The sequence below is a fragment of the Clarias gariepinus genome, chromosome 12, assembly GCF_024256425.1.
Source record: "Clarias gariepinus isolate MV-2021 ecotype Netherlands chromosome 12, CGAR_prim_01v2, whole genome shotgun sequence".
In the NCBI taxonomy this organism is placed as follows: domain Eukaryota; kingdom Metazoa; phylum Chordata; class Actinopteri; order Siluriformes; family Clariidae; genus Clarias; species Clarias gariepinus.
In genome coordinates this window covers 27,614,054-27,640,910 of record NC_071111.1, presented here as the reverse complement: position 1 = coordinate 27,640,910, position 26,857 = coordinate 27,614,054, and the positions used below count along the sequence as shown (strand labels likewise).

Here is a 26,857-nt window from a genome sequence, read left to right as displayed (position 1 = left end):
ACCCGGAGCAAACAAAGGCGGTGGCAGAATATCCTCCTCCTCAAGACTTAAAATCTCTTCAACGTTTTCTGGGTCTCGCCGGCTGGTATCACAAGTTCATTCCCCACTTTGCAGACATAACAGCTCCATTAAATAATTTAAAAAGGAAGGGAGTAAAATGGGAGTGGACCGAAGAATGCCAGAACAGCATGGATGTCATCAAACACGCACTTCAAAACCCACCAGTACTAATACAACCGAACCTAAATCTGCCGTTCCAAGGGGCGTTATATCGCCGGGTACCAGTAAGACACGGAGAAAAATTCCCCCCCTAGACTAGTTGTCCCCCAGTCATTAATAAAAAACTTTTTACACTACTATCATGACAATCCCTTGGGAGGACACCTGGGGCAACTAAAAACCCTGCTGAGGTTACTAGATGTGGCATGGTGGCCCACGGTTCGGAAAGACGTCTGGCACTATGTGAGAACTTGCAGCGTCTGTCAACAGTATAAAATGGAAAACACTAGACCTAGTGGGCTACTACAGAGCACGGAGATTCCAGAGCCAGGACACACCGTGGGATTGGACATCATCCAATATATCTAGTCCCCAAATATCTAGTATCCGATCGAGGACCACAGTTTACGTCTCAGCTGCTGGCACACCTCTGCCAAACCTGGGGGAGCGTCCAAAAGCTAACTACGAGCTACCACCCACAAACGAACCTGACGGAACGAGTTAACCGAACTCTGAAGACAATGATCGCTTCATACGTCGGGGACCATCACCAAAACTGGGACCAATGGTTACCAGAGCTCAGATTCGCCATCAATACAGCCCAACAGGAAACTGCTGGAAAGACGCCTGCAGAACTCACACTGGCACGGCAACTAAAAGGGCCACTTGAAAGGCTCATGAATCACCCTCCAACACCTGATCACACAGCCTACTCATTACTAGACAGACAACGACTTATCACGGAGGAGGTGAAACTAAGAGTGAAACAACAACAATCCAAACAAGCTAGATAATACAATGCCCAGGGAAAAGATGCGCACCCACATAAAAGGGGCATTTTAACAAACAGGAAATGGATTAAGGAGCTAATGCGGCTCACCTGTGCAAGGAAATTTGCCCGATCTGGTTTTACTTGTCCCCATTGACAGTGTTGGTCACAGGGTAAGCTCTCGCAAGCATGCGCGATCGCAGCGCGAGAGAACCCGGAAGCGGCGTCGGGTCACGTGTGCCGGTATAAAGACGGAACCAGCAAGCGGCCCGACACGGAGAGATTTACCCAGCGCGCTGTTTTTTCTGAGAGAGAGTTTGTTAGATGGTTCTAAAGGAGTACTTTTCCCTGGTCGAATTATTCCTTATAGACACTAACAATTCACCTCTCGTTCCGTTGCTCGAGCTCCCGGATTTGTCATCTATACCGGTGAGGCCGAGCCAATCTCTCCCGTGCATCATTTCACACACTGCAATAACATTGACTCTGGACAATCATACACGCACTCACACACCCGCATACATCTTACACATTGTTTATATTTGTATATATTTTGTATATATTGGTTTTGGTGCACCTTGTTTGTTTGTTGGTTTGTTTGGTTTAATACACGTTGGTTTGGTTTATAAATAGTTATTGTGTCGCGTCTTTACTTGTCCTGTCTTGATTGCGCAATACCGGAAGTGTTGTTTAAAAACCCGTATTTTGATTCTCGACCCCGTAGCAAAGTAACCAGTGGTTTAATTAAATCCAAGCGTTACAAGACTATAATGATAACAGGGAGATATTGCAAAACAATAAAAGCAATACTGTCAGTGGTCTAAAATAAAGCTAAACCTGTCCCAAGTCCCTGGAGGAAAAACCTTACTGACTTTAGCTGAGACTAAAGCTAACTAAAGGCAAATAATCATATATTTATTTAATGGTCCTTTTATCCGTATTCTTTAAAAAAGCAGTAATTTGGCTTTATTAATTGGCTTTATTTAACAGAAAGACAATTACACACAACCACTGACAAATGACAAAGCAGCTTAAAACAGGAAAATACAATCCTGTTGTAAAGTTTTTCTCATGCACACATGCAAACATAATCACAGGGCATTATTAGAATACACACAAAGATAATATGCAGTAAAACCTAAACTGTTTCATTTTAAACATAGTGGGATCCTACCTTTAGATGCAGAACAAACTGTAAGATGCACATTTACCATCTGGTTGAAAATCACAGCTGGACATCTGGATGCAACTTTGAGTTCTTCAACATTTTGTCCACCAGTTAGTGCTTCAGCTCTCTGACCAATTTGTTATAAAACACCAAGCAGACAGCTTCTTCTTCTTTTAATTTTTTTTAATGGCCTATTGGTGCATTACCTCCAGCTGAGCTGGAGTGTGGAACATCAGACCTTGCGTGGAACAGCAAGATCAAGAAGAAGAAAAAGAGAAAAATAAACTGTAATAGATTTTATCTGCTAAACCAGTTTGATTTGGTTACTGTATATTTTACAGGTCATTTATTCTTAGTATATTTTCTACTGTCCTTTCTAGACCAGCTTCTTGCGTGGTTTCTCTGAGATCCTGTCTTTCCCTGTGGTATTTATTGCAGTTTATCAGTATTTGTGTCTCCATTTGCCCATAATATTTACATTCCCCAGTGTGTTTGTCTATTTTACTAAGACTGTGTGGGTTCATTATATGTTATATAACTGTGCTATTATTTATTTATTCATTTCTTTTACTCCTACATGTGCTGGTACCCATAGGAAAGAGCTCCTTACACCCATCTGGTATAATTCTGACACTATTTGTAAGATATTATCTAGATGTTTTTTCTGCATGAATTTCCTGTTTCCAGACTAGTGATGGCTGACATGCTATCTGATACAGTTATCACCTCTCCTTGATAATTCTTCTCCACCCACTCAAGTGATATTTGTTTACCTATGAGTTGAATCGTATACTCTGTTGGTTGGTCCATTGTTCTTTCCTTTGCTTTAGACTTACATCTATTGGTGGAGTTATTAGTTACCATGGTGGGAAGCTGTATAGTGGCACAGTGGGACTGATATCAAGTTTTAGCACTCTTTCAGGATGGCCATCAACTCTTTGTTATGCCAACATTAGCTTTATTCTTCTGATTCTTAATGGCATTTTCCCAACTTCTACTTGTATGGCTGCTACTGGAGATAATTTTAAGGCCCTAGAACACTCTGCACCTGCATCTAGTTAACCATGGCAGCAGTGGAGATTTATGTAGTTAGCTTCTTCTTCTTTTTCTTCGTGTTTACTGGCAGTTGGCATTTACTATGTTGCATTACCACTATCTTAATCTTCTTTTGAGTCTCGTCTTGAATCTGTTATAACTGCAAAGGGTGGGCCAACATCATAGTAAACCCTATGGATCAAGGATTGTCAAGTTCATATACATTTGAAGGCAGGCGAGCAAAAACATTTGGTAATATAATATATATGGCTTTTTACTAACGTAAATACCCGACATGGTAAATAAGGGAGTAAAGTGTAGCTTTAATGTATTTAATGTACAGCAAATTTTATTGTTTAACAAATACATAAGTAATATAATTTGAATATATTCTTATTGCAGCAGTAGGATGCTTTTATACTTCTTGACAACTCTAAATAATAAAAACATACACTATGTGGTTAATAAAAATATACTTTGTTATATCACATGGTACACACAATCGTCTATACTATTGTATTTCAAATGTGTCACCAGTACACTAAAGGAGATTAGAAGCTTTTATGAATGGTACATGCATTTTTTACACTATAACATGGTTTTGAAACACGTTACATCAGCAACGATGTAGTAGATTTTATTAATGAGGTTACAAACAAATAATAATAATTATAATAAAACAGTACTATGGTTTATTTGTTGTCTCACAAACAAAAAACATACCTTAATGATTGTCTGAACAAAGACGGGGTGAGAGCTACAGAGCTTTATACTAGAAGTAAATTGCATAAGATTTAGCAGTAACACATTAGTTAGACATTCTATAGTTTAAACTATGTACTTAATTTAGAGTTACTTAACAAAACCATAAAATTTACTTCCTTCAGATGAAAATATTAATAATATGAATTAACACACACAATGATGAAGCTTGCAGCTGCTAAAAGTTTAGTAAGAGCGTCGCTGAATGCATAAATATGAATTTAAACTGGAAGCTAAGAACAACAGAGCCAATTTTTCTACACAGATGTCCCTCCTCCGGTTTCTAATTGGCTGGTACTGATCCTACTTTAATATTTGGTTGGCTGGAATTGTGGTAGAGTTACAATGCTGCTGCAGTTAGAGCAAGTGTATCTTGCTGTTTTATAAATGAGCTTATAAATGAGCTTGAGTGCACATGAGAGTTTCAGCATGCAAAAACGAGTTAGAGTGCATGCGAGGTGCCCTGCGTCATGTACATCCCGTACATCAAAAGAACAAAAGACATTAACATGTTGTAGACATATGAGAAACCTTACATGTTAACTCCACAAGCTTTGTAGAAATATGATTAAAATAATGCATGTAAAAGAAATTCCAGACTTCAATCCACAGCCCAAGCTATTAATCCAAAAGTAGAACAATTCCTTATTAAATCTTTGGATCTGGCAACCGCTTCAACAACACTGTGCTAATTTACTCCTGATTCTAAGAAGAGGACAAAATAATGTGTAAAACTGATGAGTTTTTGTTTTTGGCCATGTTTCAGACTTGTTTTGTTTGTACAGCAATATACTGTAAATGTACACACATCTGCTGAGAGAAACAAAATATAAGACTCATTGTGATCACAAACACATCATCTTTAAAGTTAGGATTAAATAAAGATAAAAATCTGGTGATGAAGAGAGTGTCATTGTGTTTCTCTACAGGTTGTGTAGGTGCGGTGTCTCAGATAAAGACTGTGCTGCTCTGACTTCAGCTCTGAGATCAAACCCCTCACACCTGAGAGAACTGGATCTGTCCTTTAATGAAGTAGGAGACACAGGATTGAAGTGTCTCTCTGCTGTACTGGAGAATCCTCACTGTAAACTGGAGACACTGAGGTAAGATCATTTCTTTGAGAGTCACATGACCTGCTCCTCAGTAAGCCACATTCTCTAATAGTGAGACTGAAGCAGAAGTTTTAGGTTGATCATCAATGTCCTGAGGAGGAAGATTGTTTCTTTTCACTGCACACTGATGATTTGTCACAGAGTCTTTGGGTCAGATGTACGTATGTGAGAAGTTACAGAGCAAAACATGACTTGATGTGACTGCAGTGTGTCTGAAATGTGTCAGAGGGCCAAGCGAGGTCAGGCAGGCTGATCGGACCCAAGTGCAGACACCACTGTGGAATGACACTTGAAAAGCTAAGTGTAGGAGATAGGAAGGGTAGTGCTTGGTGTCACTTTATCACGGATACAACTGAATAGTGAATATGGAACTGTAATGGAGGGTAGAGGTGCAGCTCTGCAGTAAGGCTCTGATGTTTTAATGAAGTGAGGTCCCACAGTTAGCCTTAACGTGGATGATGGCTGCTGGATGTCGTTTATGCAATGGAGGAAACAGAAGTGGATGCAGATCCGCACGGGGCAGAGATAGAGAAGAGCAGAGTCATTTCACCTGTTGGTGTCTTGAAGTGTGTGGAATCCGGAAGTGATAACAATAGCGTAGTCGAGGGGCGAAGCGTGAGTCGGTATCCGTGAAAGCAATCAGAGCCAGATCAAACAAATCCGAAGCGAGGGACGATAGCAAAGTCGAGGGGCGAAGCGTGAATCGGTGTCCGTGAAGCAGATATCAGGTCTAACAAATCTGAAGCGAAGAGCGATAAGCGAAAACTGTTAAACAAAACACTTGGTTAAAATACACATGAATCCTAGAAAAAAAACTGCGAGGAAAACTGGGCTGTGGAGCACGCAATAATTCGGCAGCAAGGAAGCGAGAGAAATTATTTGTGAATGGGGAACCTGTGTGTGTGGGAGGGGCGGTACGGAGGCGTGGGAAGAGACGTGACAGTCTAGAGAAAACATGACCGCGTGTAGAGAAATCTGACAGCGTGGGGAAAAAAAACAACAAACCAAAACAAAAGAGAGAAGTAACCGGGGTTCGTGACAGTACCCCCCCCCCCCCTTTACGAACGCCTCTGGGCGTTTGGAAGGAGCGCCTCCGGGAAACGTTTGTAAAAGTCTGTAATCAATTTGGGGTCCAAAATAAATTTTGCAGGAACCCAGCTTCTCTCCTCAGGTCCATAACCCTCCCAACCTACCAGATACTGAATGCCTTGCCCTCGGCGACGGGCCTTGAGGAGTCGACCGGCCGTGAATGCTTCGCCACCATCTATGATCCGGGGGGGAGAAGGCGGATTGGGAATCAGACGTTTGATTTGGGATACGTGAAAAGTTGGGTTGATGCTCTGGTGGAAGGTAGAGCTAATCTTACAGAAGAGGGATTGATGATCTTAATTATGGTAAACGGTCCGATGAATCTGGGTGAGAATTTACGAGAGATCGTTTTTATAGGTACATCCCTTGTGGACAACATGACTCTCTGGCTGATGCGATATCTTGGGGCTGCAGAGCGACGTCGGTCCGCTTTTTTCTTATAACCTTTGACGGACCAGAGGAGTTGTCTTCTGGCTTGTAGCCAGGTTCTTTTGCAAAGGCTTTTTTGTCTGGCCGAATTATTCTGGCAGCGGGCCAAGCGAGGTCAGGCAGGCTGATAGGACCCAAGTGCAGACACCACTGTGGAATGACACTTGAAAAACTTTAATAATGAAAGTGTAGGAGATAGGGAGGGTAGTGCTTGGTGTCACTTTATCACGGATACAACTGAATAGTGAATATGGAACTGTAATGAAGGGTAAAGGTGCAGCTCTGCAGTAAGGCTCTGATGTTTTAATAAAGTGAGGTCCCACAGTTAGCCTTAACGTGGATGATGGCTGGTGGATGTCGTTTATGCAGTGGAGGAAGCAGAAGTGGATGCAGATCCGCACAGGGCAGAGATAGACAAGAGCAGAGTCGTTTCACCTGTTGGTGTCTTGAAGTGTGTGGAATCCGAAAGTGATAACAATAGCGTAGTCGAGGGGCGAAGCGTGAGTCGGTATCCATGAAAGCAATCAGAGCCAGATCAAACAAATCCGAAGCGAGGGACGATAGCAAAGTCGAGGGGCGAAGCGTGAATTGGTGTCCGTGAAGCAGATATCAGGTCTAACAAATCCGAAGCGAAGAGCGATAAAGCGAAAACCGTTAAACAAAACACTTGGTCAAAATACAAATGAATCCTAGAAAAAAAACTGCGAGAAAAACTGGGCTGTGGAGCACGCATTGCATTTGCAATTGCGTTTCCCATATGTGGACGCACATAGTCTGCCATAATTCAAATGCAATTGCAAACTTTGCATTACCGTTTGCAGCGTCCCTGACGTTGATTGACAGGTTTCCCTATAACGACTTGGAAATGCAATTGCAAATGGATTAGCGATTACGTTTGAATTCTGGCCGGATTGACGCGCAACGCAGAAAAAGTTAAAAAGAAAATGTATTCATTGATTTTGCTATTTAAATATGGCAGGCTCATGACTTGTAAGACATTTGGAATACAAATGCAAATGGACTTTTTTTTTTCATTTGAAATTTAGTAGTCAGTGTGCACTCGCGAAGGCGAAAAAGCAAACGGTAATGCAAAGTTTGCAATTGCATTTGAATTATGGCACACTATGTGCGTTCACATATTCAATTCAATTCAATTTTATTTGTATAGCGCTTTTAGCAATTGTCATTGTCGCAAAGCAGCTTTACACAATTAAAAGAATTATTTAAGTTTGTATGAAATGTGAATGTGTATGAGTCAAAGTGATTCATAGATAGGGGAAGTTCATATATAATTTTTGACCTTTATGCTACTAAAAAAACATAGTGTGTTGCATTTATGAAATAAAAAAAAAACATTTTATTTTTGCATGCAACAAAAACATTTTGATCTCTGAAATAAAAAGATGCTGGTTTGAAGGTTACTTTCAAATAAGATACTCAGTGTCTACTGTACATGAGTCCTCCTCGTATTTATTAAATAAAATGCTGATCTTAAATTATCAGCAAACCAAAAATGGCACCTGCGTCTGTATGACATCATCCTTTTATCACGTGTACTGGAGCGTGCAGTGTAACGGCCACCTAAAGTGCTGCCCCTTTAAGATGACCACTCCTGACAGGTGTGTGTGTGTGTGTGAAGCGAATGCGCGTAAAAGAGTGCACGTGTGAAGAGGGTAGTCACTCTGCCTCTGAGTCCTTCTCGTTTTTTTCTTTATTTTGTGTTCTTTTGTTTGGTAGTTGTGCCATTGACAGAGGAGTGTATGAGTTCCTTTGCAAGTGCTTTCTCTGCATCTATGTGGTACCACTTTACAGCAGTTAGCTGTCAACCTTAATAAGAAAAGGACTATTTATATGAATTGCTTGCCGCACATTGGCAGTTGTTGCATAGCATATTTTGAGCAACAAAATATTAAACACATTTTATTTAAACACTAGAAGCGCTGCGCCTAATTTTAACGCGATTTACCAGTCATTTGACCGCCTATTATTTTAAATAGGAAGCTGTCGCTGACACACAATGATCGCTAGATGTCGCTTTTACCCAAAGCAAATAGTTTAGCTACAAGATTAACTTGCACTTGGACAATACGCCATTCATTCCCGCATTGATTATCAGCAATATATATATTTTTCATATTCAACTGAGAAAACCTACTACAGAGTATCTAAGTCTCTACTTAATTTTATAACGTTTTGAGAAAATTCATTAGTTCGTTCATTTTATTCGAAGCTTCTGAACTTCTCGGATGTTTTTTTGTGTGACAGTGCTTTATACACATTTAACTGTGCAGTCAAACATAAATTTACATTGGGGATGAAAATTACTGAAGAAGGAATGCAAAAAGCAATGATAATAATTGTAATCATCATCATCATCATCATCATCATCATTAATAAAAAGCACTTCTACTACTACTAAAACTACTATTACTACTAATAATAATGATGCATCCACAGGGCCACATGAATATTAATTCTTGTAAATTTAAGATTTATTTATGATGATATATATTTCACATCATATCTTGTCATTGTGTCTCTCTACAGGTTGCGTGATTGTGGTGTCTCAGATGAAGGCTGTGCTGCTCTGACTTCAGCTCTAAGATCAAACCCCTCACACCTGAGAGAACTGGATCTGTCTAATAATAAAATAGGAGACTCAGAAAAGAAGCTGATTTCTGCTCTTAGGGATGATGAACATTACAAACTACAGACTCTGTCGTTATATAACTGTTGAAAAACCATTAGTTTACACATTTCTGTTTAGTCCCAGTCATATAAGATTAGCAGATTAGAAGTCTTATGACTGTTTTTTTTTTCCATCAATAAACTATTGCTTTAATGTTTTGTGTTCAGTAAAGTTGAAATCCATGTGAATTCAGAAGACAGGGAGTCAGTCAGAGTCTACAAAATGTCAGAAATGAGTGCATGAGAGTGATTGTAAATGAACAGCTCGTCTCCTTGTGACACCCTGCTATCTCTGACTTCATACTGCTGCTTTTGTCTGAACAAGATGATCTCTGCTTTTCCCTGTTTCTGGAAGCAAACCTAATCCTGAATGTTCATATCCTGTATAATAAATAAAATTATATTTTATGCTACAAATATTGTATTTAAGCCGCCACTTTTCTCACTCTGACACTTCTTCCAGCACCCGACCTCCACACTGTGTCTTCTGTCATTCCTGTAAAATTCACCTCAGCTTATTCTTAAAGTCTGCACTTAAATATAAATGTAGAACAAGAGCTAAATGACTCAGTAGTGTTGATTATTTAAAAAGCTCCAAAGCCTGTGATTGGATAAGAGCAGTAATGTGATGAGTAAATATCTGCTCATGTTCCTGTTATAACACAGATGTTACTAAGAATGAAGAAATGTTGAATAATTAATTATAAACAGGAGATGATGATGTATAATCAACATCCGTGCATGCGTGTACTGTTTACTATACCACTGTGACCCTGTCTTCTTCTTCTTCTTTGTCTTTCGGCTGTTCCCTTTCAGGGGTCGCCACAGCGAATCATCTGCCTCCATCTAACCCTATCCTCTGCATCCTCTTCTCTCACACCAACTAACTTCATGTCCTCTCTCACTGCACTCTACCATACTGCTCTGCCACTCCAGACTTCCTCATACAACACCACAGCTCCTCTCTCGGCACCCTGTCGTATGCAACTCTTTATTACCTTCTCTGTACTTCTCCACCAGCATCCTCAAAGCAAATACTGCATCTTATGTACCCTTTCTAGGCATAAAACCATATTGCTGCTCACAAATGCTCACCTCTGCCCTTAACCTAGCTTCCACTACTCTTTCCCACAGCTTCATTTTATGGCTTATTAGCTTTATACCTCTGTTATTGCAACAGCTTTGCACATCTCCCTTGTTCTCCTTGTTCCTCTGCTTTCCAGAGCATACCTCCACCTCTCCAAATTTTCCTCCACCTGTTCCCTGCTCTCGCTACAGAGCACAATGTCATCTGCAAACATCATAGTCCATGGGGACTCCTGTCTTACCTCATCTGTCATCCTGTCCATCACCAGAGCAAACAAAAAGGGGCTTTGAGCTGATCCTTGATGTAGACCCACCTCCACCTTAAACTCTTCTGTCACACCTACAGCACATCTTACCACTGTCTTACAGCTCTCATACATGTCCTGCACCACTCTAACATACTTCTCTGCCACTCCAGACTTCCTCATACAATACCACAGCTCCTCTCTTGGCACCCTGTCATATGCTTTCTCTAAATCTAAAAAGACACAATGCAACTCCCTGTTACCTTCTCTGTACTTCTCCGCCAGCAAATTCAAATCAAATTCAAATTAAAATTTTATTTGTCACATACACCAGCATACAGAGTACAATATGCAGTGAAATGATTTTGTGCGACCACAGAGTCGCGACGGCAGCCACCTAACCGGCGCCATCATAGAAGATAAGAAATAGATACATTAGGATAACGAGGGTAAAAAATCCCCTCCCAGACTGTCCTTCGAAAAGGGCAGTGTGCGATCAGGGGTACAAAAATACCTCAGCAACAAGCACATAAAAACATGTAAACACAAGACATAAACATTGCAACGATTAGGGTACAGGGGATAGGAAATGTCCAATGTAGGCAAACAGCTCCAGTCCCTGCAGCTAAAGAGCGCTGGTCCCGATTCCGCCTGCCCACACTGAAGGGAATAAGCCCACGAAGGCGTTGGATATGGGGGAGGTAGAGTGTCTATCTGTAGCTGTTATGTGTGTGCGTGAGTGCGTGCGTATCAGTTTGTAAGCCTGTAACATCCCGTAATAGTCTGCGCCAGGTGTCCTTGAAGGGGGAGGGAGTAGGATTCCAGAGCGTCTCGTTATCTTGGTCTTCGGGGAGTTTGTTATGACTCCAGCCACGGCCTTGAATCCAGTAGCTGGAAAGAAAAAAGGGGCAGCCGAAAAAGAAAATCATATTTTCCAGGTTTCGAACAATATCTGCCAATTTCACAGATATTTAATGTCCATCACTGGTCTGCAGGTCTGTCCAAATCACGTTGCATAGCTGCTAGTCTCTCCAAGATGTTATCCAATTTGCGGTCCAGAACCACAGTCTGATTACCGACAGCTCTCGTCACCACTATTTCCCAGCCAGCCAGTCTCTTGGGGTTGAGACTGACTGCTTTTAAGATTTTTCGATATCCAAGTATCCCACCTAATCCAATCAGCAGAATCCCAGTTATCGGAGTTCCGAATAGGTAGATATCTTCAACATCCTCCAGAGACAGTGCGGCCAGGCACACAATGCGCCACTTCTCCCAACTGTCCATCGTGTATCCAGCAGCAAACGTCCCAGCAGGACAAGTAGGTTCCCCAGAACCCACATTTCTCGTCGAGAAGATCGTGTCAATTGCATTCAGAGACCAGTTGATCAAATCCATATTCCTTTTTAATTTTCAAGAGCAAGACGAGGAGAGTCTCTGAATAGTATTCACAAGACAGACAAGAGAAGCAAGCGGGGAGAGATAAGGGAGGGAGAGCAGATGCGACCGCCTTCGTCAAGAGCCGAGAGGGAAGGGGCAACCCTCAAAGCAAATACTGCATCTGATGTACTCTTTCTAGGCATAAAACCATATTGCTGCTCACAAATGCTCACCTCTGCCCTTAACCTAGCTTCCACTACTCTTTCCCACAGCTTCATTGTCTGGCTCATTAGCTTTATACCTCTATAATTGCCACAGCTTTGCACATCTCCCTTGTTCTTAAAAATTGGCACCAATACACTTCTCCTCCATTCCTCTGGAATCCTCACACTCTCTAAGTTCTTGTTAAACAAACTAGTCAGAAATTCTACTGCCACCTCTCCTAAGCACTTCCATACCTCCACAGGTATGTCATCAGGACCAACAGCCTTTCCAATCTTTATCCTCTTCAACGCCCTTCTCACTTCACTTTTACTAATATTTGCTACTTTCTGTTCCACAACAGTCACCTCTTCTACTATTTGTTCTCTTTCATTTTCCTCATTCATCAACTTCTTCCATTTTCCCATCACCCTCCTGGCATCTGTCAGCACATTTCCATCTCTATCTTTAATCACTTTAACTTTAACCTAATGCACATCCTTCCCATCTCTATCTCTTTCCCTCACCAACCTGTACAGATCCACCTCTCCCTCCTTACTGTCTGTACTATATATACTGTATATATATATATATATATATATATATATATATATATATATATACCAAAAATAACTGTTGTATAATGTAGGTTTGAAGGGTCATGGGATTATTCTGTGTTTATTATTAGTGTTTTCTTCATACTGTGTTATGTGTTTATTTTTCCTATGCATATTGTTGCTGTTTTGTTGACCTCACAATTAAAATTATATAGTATTTAAGTGCTTACAGTGTCCATAATTTAATCAAATACTTAAAAAAAATAATGCCATACATGTCATAATTCTTGTTTGAAATTACTTAAAGGGGTCATCCAGACACATTTTTCATTAAATGTTTATATGATCTTTAGGGTCCTAATGAAAAGTTTGTAATATATTAATTTAAAAATTCTCAATGGTTGTGTAAAAAAAAAAAACACTACTTTTTCCTAGTAAAAACTAGCTCTGTTCTCAGCAACCTGTTTCAGTACATGTTCCTTTAAATGCTCATGACCTCTGCTAAGCCCGCCCCCCCAATTCTGTGGTGTGTGTCTTCACAACACACGTGGGGTATAGCCATGGGAGTGTAGTCCAGTGCGGGCAATGCTTTGAACTGCATTACCCACAAAGCATTGCCCACAACGCAGTGCTTTGTGGGTAATGCAGTCCAAACTGGAAAACGCTGGAATATAGAGCCTGAGCCTTTTTCTTAAGTAGTTTTTGGTTTGATTTAAGTACGGAACCTTCGTGGAAGTTTGTAATATCGCCTGACAACGCAAAAATTAAAAGAATGGACATGCATCGACTTGATTTGTCTTTCTCATCACTGCATGGGCATGAAATAACGGGCTGTTACGCTGCCGCGAGCAACAATAACAAAAGAGGAGAAGCTTACTGAGAGAGATACGGACGCAATGTGTTTACTGTTTTGTTTACATGACTTTTTAATCTTTGACAGACACCTTTATAAACCATCTAACGTTACAAAGGTAAGCATAATATAGTTTTCCGACTACGTACACCGTTTGCAACTAGACAATCACCTTAATGCATTGTTATAAACGGGCGATTAGGAATTTTATAGAGACGGCAGTACATAGAGAGGAAGCCATAACCGTGTTCTATGAAAATGTAAGTTAACTTACAAAGATTCAAGAAAAAGGAATTACACTCACTGAGCCTGGTAAAGATGAAGCAGGAACACAAAGCGTTAGTACAGATCCATTTTTAGGAGCTGCTTCCTAGCAAAACCTGCTTTATATTGACCTGCGTTTATAAAGTATTCTAGTAAAAAATGATTAGTGCAAACATGAACGCATTTAGGTAGATCGGCGGGGACGTTAGCTTCAAAAACAAAATTCAGGACGCAGCGGCTCAGATGTCGGTAGTGAATGATGACTGTTGTGTTCACTATTACACCCAACAACTGTACACCACACTCGCTTAGGCGGCATTTTGCTCCAGCGGCGAAAAACAATGGCCGACAGCTTTTTCTCACTCGGGGCGGGTCTTTGCTAAAACACCAGTGTCAATCAACTAGTGTAGGAGCGGCCTCTTTTGGTGTGGCATCACATTGCAAGGCATTTGAGATTGGCCTGATTTCAGAAGGGGCATGTTATTTTAATAAACAAAAAGAAAATCACTGGGCGGCTCTTTATCATCGTAGAGTGGTTGTGTACGCACTGTTCTAACACACAGTTCAGTCCAAACAGCTTAAAAAAGTGCATGTAGGCCTGTATGACCCCTTTAAATATGTAACATGAATTTTTTAGCAACATTTTTGTAACAGTTCTTTAAAGATGTTTTATGTTTAAAAACAAAATATTGTTACAATACACTTAAAAATAATTAACTGAGTAAGTGGAATTTACTTTGCCAACATTTTCTATATAAAAATATCACATTAGATGTAACACCACTTCTTCTTTTAACAGACAATAAAGTTGACAGGAAAGTTGTGGTTCTGTGTGGTTTATATCTCTACAGCTTGTTTGTCCACTTTGCGTGTGGACGTGGGTCTGTTGGGGCTAGCAGGAGCGGTTAGCACCTCTGTGTTTTCTTCTCCCAGGTTCACAGGTTCTGGAACACATTTGCAGTGGCTGGAGTGGATCCATTTCACACTTTCTGCTTTCTGCACTTTCTTACCTTCACTACTGTCCGTGTCACTAGGAGCACCTGGAACGGTCCCGATCACCTCCTGGCCTTCTGGTTCTTTCTCCTGAGGTCCTTCACCACAACCCAGTCTCCTGGTTTCAGGTCATGCAACTTTCCCTCTGCCGGTTGTGGCAAGACCCCCTTCACTTGGGCCTGTACTCGAGAGTTTTGCACAATAACAACATTTCAACTTTACAATGTACTGTTACATTTTTAGCCACAGCTTTCAGTCGAGTTCCAGTATTTGATGGTCTACCAAACAGAATGTTAAATGTTTTCTCTCTCCCGCACGCTTGTTCTCATATACATTAACACTAGTGTCGTGGTCCATGACATTCCCATTTCATCACAACATTTGTTCAACTTCTTTACTGTTTTATTTTCTTTTTCTACTGCACCTCCACTAGCTCGATGATATGCAGCATGTTGTCGTAAGTCTATTCACAGATATTCTCTTGGTGTAGAGTTCATAAAAGGTGTTTTATTGTCATTACTAATTTTTTTCAGGGAATAGCCAACATGGGATTATTTTAGAAAGCAACTCTTTCACTACTGCACTAGTATCTGGTTTGGTTGTAACGAGTGCTTTCAACCAATTGGAAAATGTATCAATAATAATAAGCAATATCCTCTAATAACTATAAAATCTATTTGTGTGTGTTTAGAGGCTCTTTGGTTATGGCTGCACACTCTGATTCATCTTGTCTCATTTATCTATGTACTGTAGTTAGTAGCAAAAACGACACATTTGTCACATTTCTTGGGGGGAATAATTTGTAAAGACTCTAGGAAGTGTGCCAATTTTACATAATGAGGAATTAGAGCTTTTTGTAAATAAGGTTTATCATTGGGGCTGTACCATATAACCTCCTTTAATTTGCCACCTGCTTTTAACCACTCCCGTCTTTCTTCTGGGATGGCTTGTGTCTGCAAATCCTGTAAATCATCTGTAGTAACAGAGCATTTTGTCATGCACATATTAACACTGTCATTACGTGGCCTTACATGTGTATAAGTCATGGGTTTATCTGGACAGGTTGAAAATCTTTGATGTTTCCCAAAATCTGGAATCAATGTAGATGTTGACTGTTATCTTTTTCTCTTGTTCTAAGATTCAGTCTAAATTCAACCTGGAAATAAAGTATAAATGTTAAAAATGTTTTAAAGAAAGGTAATATATCTGTGAATGATGATCCAGGCTAGGGTGGCTTGGAGCTCATTGCAAACATTTCCATTAAACCACAGAAAGCCTCTGGTGAAATATGTCCACTAATCGAGATTGTTACACCATTTACAGAACTTTCTTAGTTAATATGATGGCAAGTTCAGCATGTGCATGGGCCCACACATAATAGTGGACACACTGGGTCCACCCTGAAGCTGATCCTGTTGTTCATGATCCTGGATCTTTATTTGCATGTGCTTTGTGTAAAGCAATACAAACCTCGTCTTTTTTGTTAGCTGACGTATCTTTCTAGTTTTTCCTGTTATATTACAACATTATATTCCACCTTCTCCATACAGTTCAAATAGAACCCCGAACCAATCCTTTGCTGTACAGCCCAACTCTAGACTGCTTTGTCACAATTGTTAAAAGTGATATACAAATCTTGTTGTTGGTCTTTCGGCTGCTCCCAGCAAGGGGTCGCCACAGCGAAATACCCAGTCCGCACTACAACTTGGCACAGGTTTTACAACGGATGCCCTTACTGATGCAACCCTCCCATTTTATCTGGGCTTGGGACCGCCACTGCATTCAGTGGCTGGAGTTTGGGCACTGGCTGGGAATCAAACTAGGGCCTTCCCCATGGCAGGCAAAACACTTACCACTGAGCCACACTTACGTAGTTTGGGATTCTTTTAGTATAATTTTAAATGTGTACGTGTCTCAGTTAGTTGTGTTGTTGTGTCCATGGTCCTGGAAGAATGTTATTTAATTTCATTCAGTTATTTAATAACAATAAAAGCCACTTTGACTTCTGACACTGTCCTCTTGTCTTTTGTAGACTTTAGCAATATTTTCTTTTGTGTGTATGGACATGCTTTTACTTTCACAAGTTAATATAGTTAAAGTTTTTACTGTAAATTATTTTACTGTGCAACTTCACTAAGTATTAGTGATCTCCAATTATATGTTTTTTTTTTCTTCCACAAAGTTGATAGTTCAGCACAGTCCTTACAGGTTTTAATAATGTGTTAAACAGTTAATTTTAAATCTTCTTAATAGTTTTTTTAATGCTTAATGCAGGACAATAATTTGAAACTTTTGAAATTATGATTTTTTTTATCTTAGCAGTGTAATTTTAGCTATTTTAACATCTTGTATTTATTTTAATAACTTCAAACTAAAAGTCAGTAACATTTTAGCAGGAAAAAATGGTTTCTCTGAATTTTAAACAGCATTAAACAATAAGATGTAGCTTTTTGGTTGTAATTGATAACAATTTACATTTTTAGGCCTACTGTTTTTAAGTTAATGAAGTCAGAAATGTGAATATGAACCGATTCAAAGAGTCGACTCACGATTCCTTAATGACTCATCACCTGTAATGAATCATTTTTCCTAAAGTGAAAGTGGAAGTGTTTCAGCCTCGACTCAAATTCAAATTTTATTTTTCACGTACACAGTCATACACAGTACGATATGTAGCGAAATGCTTACACGACTGCAAGTGACCTTAAAAAATATGAATAAAAAAATACTTTAGAAAATAAAATTAACTAGTAATATACTGTACAAGTAAAATATACAGTAATAAAAGAAATATGGTAAAAAATGAAATGAACTAGTAAAATATACTATACAAAGTAAAATAAAATATACTGTACAAATAAGAACAAATATCAATATAATAATATATAAATATAAAAAGAAGAAAATAGAAATTTGTCCAAATCAGAAATGTAGAAATGACTGAGGTGTGCAAATATGCATAAAAGTGACTTGTTATTAAAGTGATTTGTGCAGTGGTCCATAAATGAAAATATAAATATATAGTGCAAAAGTGTGCATGAATGTGTCCATAGTGGCCATGAATGCTCAGTCAGTGTTCATTGTTTCCTGTAAGTCCTGTATTGTGTTGTGGTTAAGAGACCTTATCGCCTGCAGGAAGAAGCTTCTCCTCAGTCTCTCTGTGTTGGCCTTCAGGGAGCAGAATCGCTTCCCAGACCGCAACAGAGAGAAAAGTCTATTGTTGGGATGGCTGAGGTCCTTCACCATCTTCCTGGCCTGGGTCCAGCACCGCTTGCTTTAGATCGAGTGCAGGTCAGCGAGCTCGGTGTGGATGATTCGTTCAGCCGAACGCACCACCCTCTGTAGAGCTCGTCTGTCCTGCATGGTGCTGTTTCCAAACCCGGTCGTGATGTTTCCTGTCAGGATGCTCTCTATGGTGCAGGAGTAGAAATTCCTGAGCACGATGGAGGCCAGTCTAAAGTCTCTCAAACATCTGAGGTGGTAGAGACGCTGCCAGGCCTTTTTCACCACGGTGTTGATGTGACAGGACCATGACAGGTCCTGCGTGATGTGAACACTAAGGTATCGAAAGCTTTCCACTCTCTTCACTGGGCTGCTGTTGATGACTGGGGTCTGGTAGTTCCTCTACTGCTTTGTACAAAAGTCCACAATCAGCTCCTTTGTCTTGCTGACGTTCAGGAGGAGATTGTTCCTCTGGCACCATTTCTTCAGATTTCCAATCTTCTCTAGGTAGGCCGACTCATCATTGTTGGTGATCAGGCCCACCACGACAGTGTCGTCAGCAAACTTGATGATGGTGGTGGAGTTGGTAGTGGCCACGCAGTCGTGGGTGTATAAAGAGTACAGCAGGGGACTCAGAACACAACCCTGGGGGGCTCCAGTGCTGAGAATGAGGGAGGCTGAGACATGTCCGCCCATCCTTACTGCCTGTCGTCTGCCAGTTAGGAAGTTGGAGATCCACTGACACAGAGATGAGCTGAGTCCCAGGTGCTCCAGCTTGGTGGTGAGTGTGGAGGGAATTATGGTATTAAATGCAGAGCTGTAATCGATGAAGAGCATTTTCACATAATTCCCCCTCCGAGTGTCCAGGTGGGTGGGTGATGTGTGGAGGAGATTTGAGATTGCATCGTCCGTGGAACGCTTTGGGCGGTAAGCGAACTCTAGTGGGTCGAGTGTGTCCGGTAGTGAAGAAATGATAAAGTCTCTGACCAGGAGTTCAAAGCACTTCATCACTACTGAGGTGAGGGCTACAGGGCGATAGTCATTGAGAGAAGCATAATGTGGTTTCTTCTGGACAGGAACAATGATGGACTCTTTGAAGCATGTGGGGATCACCAACTGAGATAAAGAGATGTTGAATATCTCTGTGAACACGGGTGCTAGCTGGTCTGCGCAGGCTCTGAGAATACGGCCTGAGATGCCGTCTTGTCCTGCTGCTTTCCTGGTGTTCACTCTCTTGAAGGCTCTCCTCCCGTCGTGCTCGGAGATGATAAACGTGGTACCGGTACTGGCAGTGTCTTTCTGTCTGCAGCCATTAGCGCCGCTAGCATTAACATTGCTAGCGTCTTTAGCTGCAGCCTCGAAGCGAGCATAGAAAGTGTTCAGCTCGTCTGCCAGAGTCGCGTTCGTCATACCGGATGTATGAGCTGGTGTTACTCTTTAGTCGTGTGGGCTTACCAAAGGAAATTTTAACGGATCTAGGCACCCCATTCATGTCCAGACTGATGGCTGGCATCTGCCGGCTGCTGCAGATCAAGCAGCTTCGCACATCCGTGTACCATCCACAGACCGACGGCCTGGTGAAAAGGTTCAACCAGACGCTGAAAAGGATGCTAAGACGAGTGATCGATGTAGGAGGACGAAATTGGGACCAGCTACTTCCATATGTTCTTTTTTCCATCCGTGAAACCCCTCAAGCGTCCACCAGCTTCACGCCGTTTGAGCTACTGTTCGGGGGAAGACCACGCGGGCTCCTGGATGTGGCAAAAGCAGCTTGGGAAGAACAGCCTTCACTATTTCGCTCAGTAGTGGAGTACGTGAAGGATCTACAAGAAAAAATTAAACGAGTACGTCCGGTGGTAAAAGAACATATGGAAAAAGCACAAACTGAGCAGCAAAGAACATACAACCGACCGGCCCAGCCCAGGGAGTTTCGCCCGGGAGATCGCGTACTGCTACTCCTCCCGAGTGCCAGTTGTAAATTTCTTGCACGCTGGCAGGGACCCTACACCGCCATGGAACGTGCCGGGCCCGTCAATTATCGCCTACAACAGCCGGGTAAGAGAAAATGCACTGAATTTTATCACATAAATTTATTTAAAAAGTGGATTGAACCATTGCCACGCATTTCAGCTCTTGCTGCTCTTGGTGAAGCACGGGGAGGAACTAACAACCGTACAACACCAAGATCTGAATGAGCTGTTAGATCAGTTTCAAGATGTGTTCTCCACCGATCCGGGGCTCACACATCTGGTACGTCATGACATTAAAACCCCACCCAGCGTTGTCGTGAGGCAAAGACCGTACCGAGCCTCGGAAGCCCGTCGCCGTGCCATCGAAACAGAAGTAAAGAATATGCTTCAGAACGGCATTATAGAGGAATCGCTTAGTCCCTGGTTCAGCCCCATAGTAACGGTACCCAAATCTTTGTAATGATTTTCCCCACCTGAACCAGATATCGCGCTTCGACGCGAGTGGATGATCTAATCGACTGACTCGGCAAAGCGAGGTTTATTTCAACACTAGATTTAACAAAAGGTTACTGGCAAGTTGACCTAACACCGGAAGCAAAGGAGAAAACCGCGTTTAGTACAGAACAAGGACACTGGCAGTACCAGGTCCTACCTTTCGGACTCCATGGAGCCCCCGCCACCTTCCAGAGGCTGATGGACATTGTGCTCCGACAGCACCGCCCATATGCGGCAGCATATTTAGACGATATAGTCATCCACTCAGCCAGTTGGGACGAACACCTGTTCCACCTTCAAGAAGTCCTACGGGAGCTAAGGAAAGCAGGGCTGATGGCCAACCCAAAAAAATGCTCTCTAGGGCTAATCGAAGCACAGTACCTGGGGTACCGAATAGGGCGAGGCCTTCTGAAACCACAAGAGAAGAAGGTTGAGGCCGTCCGTAAGTTCCCAACACCAACATCCAAAAAACAGGTACGTGCTTTTATGGGACTAGCAAACTATTATAGGAGATTCATACCTAACTTATCCTCTATTGCAGCACCCCTCACAAGCCTCCTAAAAAAGGGGCAGCCAGAAAAACCACACTGGACTCGAGAGGCAGAAAAAGCATTTAAAAGCCTAAAAACCCACCTCACCAGCGCCCCCGTCCTCCGAAACCCAGACTTCGACAAACCATTCATCGTACACACTGATGCCTCAGACACAGGAGTGGGAGCTGTCCTCTCACAGGAATTTAACGGGGAGAAGCATTCGATCTTGTATGTAAGTAGGAAACTGACACCAGCCGAACAAAAATACGCAACCATAGAGCGAGAGGCCCTTGCCATCAAATGGGCCATAGAGGAATTGAAATACTATGTAACGGGCCATCACTTTACACTAGTTACAGATCATGCCCTTCTACAATAAGCGGCAAGGGCTAAAGACACAAACCCTCGCATTACACGCTGGTTCCTCTCACTAAAAGATTTTTCCTTTTCAATACAACACAGGGCGGGTACACAACATGGCAACGTAGATGGTTTGTCTAGACGACATGCGCTCTTTTCAGGAACGAGCTCAAAGCTGAGGGGGGGGGGGGGGGGGGACGGGGGGCGCTGTGGCGACGGGCTTACAGCCAGTGCACATGGAGAGAGAAAGCTTCGTCGCTCGCTAAAGAAAAGCCACCCCCAAACTACAAACCACTCGGTGTTCCAAAAAGGGGCGGGGCGCTGCGATACACCGGCAGTGACTGGGTTTTTCGCTCCCTATTCTCTTCACATGCGCACCGGAAATAACAGTCAGTTACTTAAAGAAGGCAGACCCCTGTGATTCACTGTAAATAAAGTGCACATATTTTACCGCATCTGAGTCTCCGTATGTCTGTGACCGAGTGCCCACTATTGAAAGGCTTTACAAGGCCAAAAAAATAAACACATAAAATAATAAATACAAAATATAAGTAAAAATAAAACAAATTAACCTGCACTTTACCTTTTAAAAAAAAAGAATATATAAAATATATAAAAATAAGTCCAGACAGATAAGTGTTTCTGTTTGTGTGTATGCTTGTGTATGTGAGTGGAGCTAAAGTAAGAGGAGAGAAGGATTTGAGACCTCTCCTCTTCCTCTCCTACTCTTACACAGTACTGTACACACACACAAACATTAACGGAAACACTGTTTTATTGGGAAAATTAACAAGAAATCTCTCTAATGACACTCGAGTGCTTGCACACTAACAGAATTACTGCTGTAAAGTAAAAAATAAAACAAATTACCCTGCACTTTACCTTTGAAAAAAAGAATCGCAGCAGAGCCGTGTTTATGTTAGTGAGGGAGAGTGTGTGTGTCTGTGTGAGTGTGAAGGTGAGAGGAGAAGGGGTGTGTGGGTATTTATGCGTGTGCATGTGTGTGTGTGTGTGTGTGGGTGTGTGTGAAGGCGAGAGGAGAGTGAGGGGCATGCCGTCCAATGACGCACACACACACACACACACACACACACACAAAATAAAAGTGTGTGAGGTAGAAAAAACATTTTTCAACCAAGACAAAATTGTTCATAAGGCCCTTAAGAGACGCTAAAGGAGAGAAAAATGCAAGCTTATGTGATGTTAAAACAATTCTTCCTTCTTTATTATGATTAGTCATAAGAACTCTGTATCAGTAGTGACTGTTTAGAATCCTATGGGATAAAGGCATGGCATTGTGTTTTTAGTGCAATTTAACATAATATTTCTTTATTTTTAAATCTCAGTCTTTTTCAATTAAATTGATTTTATGTGTGATTAATTTAATAGTGTAAGTAAGGTTAGGTTTGTTACGTACCTCCTATCTTCAGCAAATCCCACCTTCTGGATTATGATTAGGTATAAGTCTCACTCTCATCTATAATAGAAAGTGTGAGACCATCATAGAGCAGGACTTTATTTGTTGTGTTTTTGGCACAGTTTAGGCAATCATACAATAAATATGTATTAATTACTAAATGTAAATGTCAGTGTATATTCTTTCAGAAGAGGCATATAGGTACATACTGTAGGGTGACATATAAGAGCGGAAGCAGAAGCACTCAGGTGGACTACATCATGTGTTTACATTGTGATCTGAAAGAGGGTGGTCAGGGGGTGCTTTCTGTTGATTAACCAACTACAGCTAATGTGATCAGGAAGACAGGTAGGAGGGTACTTGGCGTATCATCAGGAAAAGGGAAAGTGGACAAGGAGACTTGGTGGTGAAATGAGGACGTTCATCAGTGTATACAAAGAGCATATGAGGATTTGTATGTCTGTACATTTTGGCAAGGCAGAAAAATAGAGTTGTGATTAAAAATGGATTAAAGATGAGGATAATTAAAAAATGATGAAAGAGATGACAATGAAAGAGAATGAAGAGTAGAAGAGGTGACTTTTATGAAGCAGAAAGTACCAACATTAGTAAAAGTGAGGTGAGGAGGGCATTAAAGAGGATGAAAAGTGAAAAGGCTGTTGATCTTGATGACATACCTGTGGAGGTATGGAAGTGCTTAGGAAGGTAGCAAGTAAAGTTTATGACTAGTCTGTTTAACAAGATCTCGGAGAGTAGGAGGAATGAAGAAATTTAGGAGAAGTGTATTGGTCCTGATTTTTAAGAACAAGGGAGATGTGCAGAGCTGTGGCAATTACAGAGGTATAAAGCTAACGGGCCATACAATGAAGCTGTGGGAAAGAGTAGTGGAAGCTAGGTTAAGGGCAGAGGTGAGCATTTGTGAGCAGCAATATGGTTTTATGCCTAGGAAGAGTACATCAGATGCAGTATTTGCTTTAAGGATGCTGGTGGAGAAGTACAGAGAAGGTAATAAAGAGTTGCATTGTGTCTTTGTAGATTTAAAGAAAGCGTGCGACAGGGTGCCGAGAGAGGAGCTGTGGTGTTGTATGAGGAAGTCTGGAGTGGAAGAGAAGTATGTAAGAGTGGTGCAGGACATGTATGAGAGCGCTAAGACAGTGGTGAGATGTGCTGTAGCTGATTACTCATTTTTGTGACACAGATTATCATTTTTTTAACCGAAGGATGTTCTTTAGGGCAAAGATGTGAAAATTATTGTGTGGGAGTTTAACTACAGTACATATTTGTGTTTTTGCTTTCCAGGAGTGTGATTCTTCAGAACTCAACTGCGACTTTGTGGATACCGATGTTCAAAGATGGAAAATCCTGATCTTGACACTGATAAAAAAAGGTAACCTGCCATATCTAGGTATCATTAAATATTAATATCCAAATTTAATATCCAAATTTAATGAGTCGAAGAAGAAGAGGAGGAAGGCGTGTTCGTAAGCAGAGAGAGAAGAGGAAAGGCAAGAGTTTAGGAGTAATAGTGGGGACTTTGAATGTTGGGACCATGGCAGGGAAGGGAAGAGAGTTGGTTGATATGATGCAGAGAAGAAAGGTGGATATACTGTGTGTACAGGAGACCAGGTGGAAAGGGAGCAAGGCTAGAAGCTTAGGATCAGGGTTCAAATTGTTTTACCATGGTGTGGATAGGAAAAGAAATGGAGTAGGAGTTATTCTAAAAGAGGAGTTTGTAAGGAATATTCTAGAGGTGAAGAGAGTATCAGATAGGGTGATGAGTCTGAAGCTGGAAATTGAAGGGATAATGTTCAATGTTGTTAGTGGTTATACCCCACAGGTAGGATGTGAGTTAAAAGAGAAGGAGAAATTCTGGAGTGAGTTAGATGAAGTGATGCAGAGCATCCCCAGAGGGGAGAGAGTGGTGATTGGTGCAGACTTCAATGGACATGTTGGGGAAGGAAACAGAGGTGATGAAAATGTGATGGGCAGGTTTGGTCTTCAGGACAGGAATGTAGAAGGACAGATGGTGGTGGACTTTGCAAAGAGGATGGAAATTGCAGTGGTAAATACTTTCTTCCAGAAGAGGCAGGAACATAGGGTGACATATAAGAGTGGAGGCAGAAGCACTCAGGTCGACTACATCTTGTGTCGACGTTGTAACCTGAAAGAGATCAGTGACTGCAAAGTGTTGGTAGGGGAGAGTGTAGCCAGACAACACAGAATGGTGGTGTGCAAAATAACCCTGGTGGTGAGGAAGGCGAAGAGGACAAAGGCAGAGCAGAGGACAAAGTGGTGGAAGCTGAAAAAGGAAGAATGTTGTGAAGTCTTTAAGGAGGAGTTGAGACAGGCTATGGGTGGTCAGAAGGTGCTTTCAGTTGACTGGACAACTACAGCCAATGTGATCAGGGAGACAGGTAGGAGGGTACTTGGTGTATCATCAGGTAAGGGGAAAGTGGACAAGGAGACTTGGTGGTGGAATGAGGAAGTCCAGGAGTGTATACAGGGAAAGAGGCTAGCTAAGAAGAAGTGGGACACTGAGAGGACTGAAGAGAGTAGACAGGTGTACAGGGAGATGCAGAGTAAGGTGAAGGTAGAGGTGGCAAAGGCCAAACAAAGAGCATATGAGGACTTGTATGCTAGGCTAGACAGTAAGGAGGGAGAGGGGGATCTGTACAGGTTGGCAAAGCAGAGAGATAGAGATGGGAAGGATGTGCAGCAGGTTAGAGTGATTAAAGATAGAGATGGAAATGTACTGACAGATGCCAGGAGGGTGATGGGAAGATGGAAGGAGTACTTTAAGGAGTTGATGAATGAGGAAAACGAAAGAGAACAAAGAGTAGAAGAGGTGACTGTTGGGGAACAGGAAGTAGCAAATATTGGTAGAAGTGAGGTGAGAATGGCGTTGAAGAGGATGAAGAGTGGAAAGGCTGTTGGTCCTGATGACATACCTGTGGAGGTATGGAAGTGCTTAGGAGAGGTAGCAGTAGAGTTTTTGACAAGTTTGTTTAACAAGATCTTGGAGAGTGAGAGGATTCCAGAGGAATGGAGGAGAAGTGTATTGGTGCCAATTTTTAAGAACAAGGGAGATGTGCAAAGCTGTGGCAATTATAGAGGTATAAAGCTAATGAGCCAGACAATGAAGCTGTGGGAAAGAGTAGTGGAAGCTAGGTTAAGGGCAGAGGTGAGCATTTGTGAGCAGCAATATGGTTTTATGCCTAGAAAGAGTACATCAGATGCAGTATTTGCTTTGAGGATGCTGGCGGAGAAGTACAGAGAAGGTAACAGGAAGTTGCATTGTGTCTTTTTAGATTTAGAGAAAGCATATGACAGGGTGCCAAGAGAGGAGCTGTGGTATTGTATGAGGAAGTCTGGAGTGGCAGAGAAGTATGTTAGAGTGGTGCAGGACATGTATGAGAGCTGTAAGACAGTGGTAAGATGTGCTGTAGGTGTGACAGAAGAGTTTAAGGTGGAGGTGGGTCTGCATCAAGGATCAGCTCTAAGCCCCTTTTTGTTTGCTCTGGTGATGGACAGGATGACAGATGAGGTAAGACAGGAGTCCCCATGGACTATGATGTTTGCAGATGACATTGTGCTCTGTAGCGAGAGCAGGGAACAGGTGGAGGAAAATTTGGAGAGGTGGAGGTATGCTCTGGAAAGCAGAGGAATGAAGGTTAGCCGCAGCAAGACGGAATACATGTGTGTAAATGAGAGTGACCCAGGAGGATCGGTGAGGCTACAGGGAGCAGAGGTAAAGAAGGTGCAGGATTTTAAGTACTTAGGGTCAACGGTCCAGAGCAACGGGGAGTGTGGAAAGGAGGTGAAGAGGCGGGTACAGGCAGGTTGGAATGGGTGGAGAAAAGTGTCAGGTGTGTTGTGCGATAAAAGAGTATCAGCGAGAATGAAAGGAAAGGTGTACAGGACAGTGGTGAGACCAGCGATGCTCTACGGCTTAGCGACAGTGGCGCTGAAGAAAAGACAGGAAGCAGAGTTGGAGGTAGCAGAGCTAAAGATGT

At 41.8% G+C, this 26,857-nt stretch overlaps 1 protein-coding gene across 1 annotated transcript in view; it reads left to right on the top strand.

Annotated features, from left to right (window-relative positions):
• The window catches only part of LOC128534125 (NLR family CARD domain-containing protein 3-like), a 72,289-nt gene extending 62,810 nt beyond the window's left edge, over positions 1–9,479 (top strand). Inside the window, exons 7-8 of the mRNA XM_053508424.1 lie at positions 4,883–5,056; positions 9,131–9,479. Of these exons, the coding sequence (XP_053364399.1) occupies positions 4,883–5,056; positions 9,131–9,320 (364 nt within the window). The 3' untranslated portion in view covers positions 9,321–9,479. The remainder of the gene's footprint in view (positions 1–4,882; positions 5,057–9,130) is intronic.
• The last annotated feature ends 17,378 nt before the right edge of the window (positions 9,480–26,857 follow it).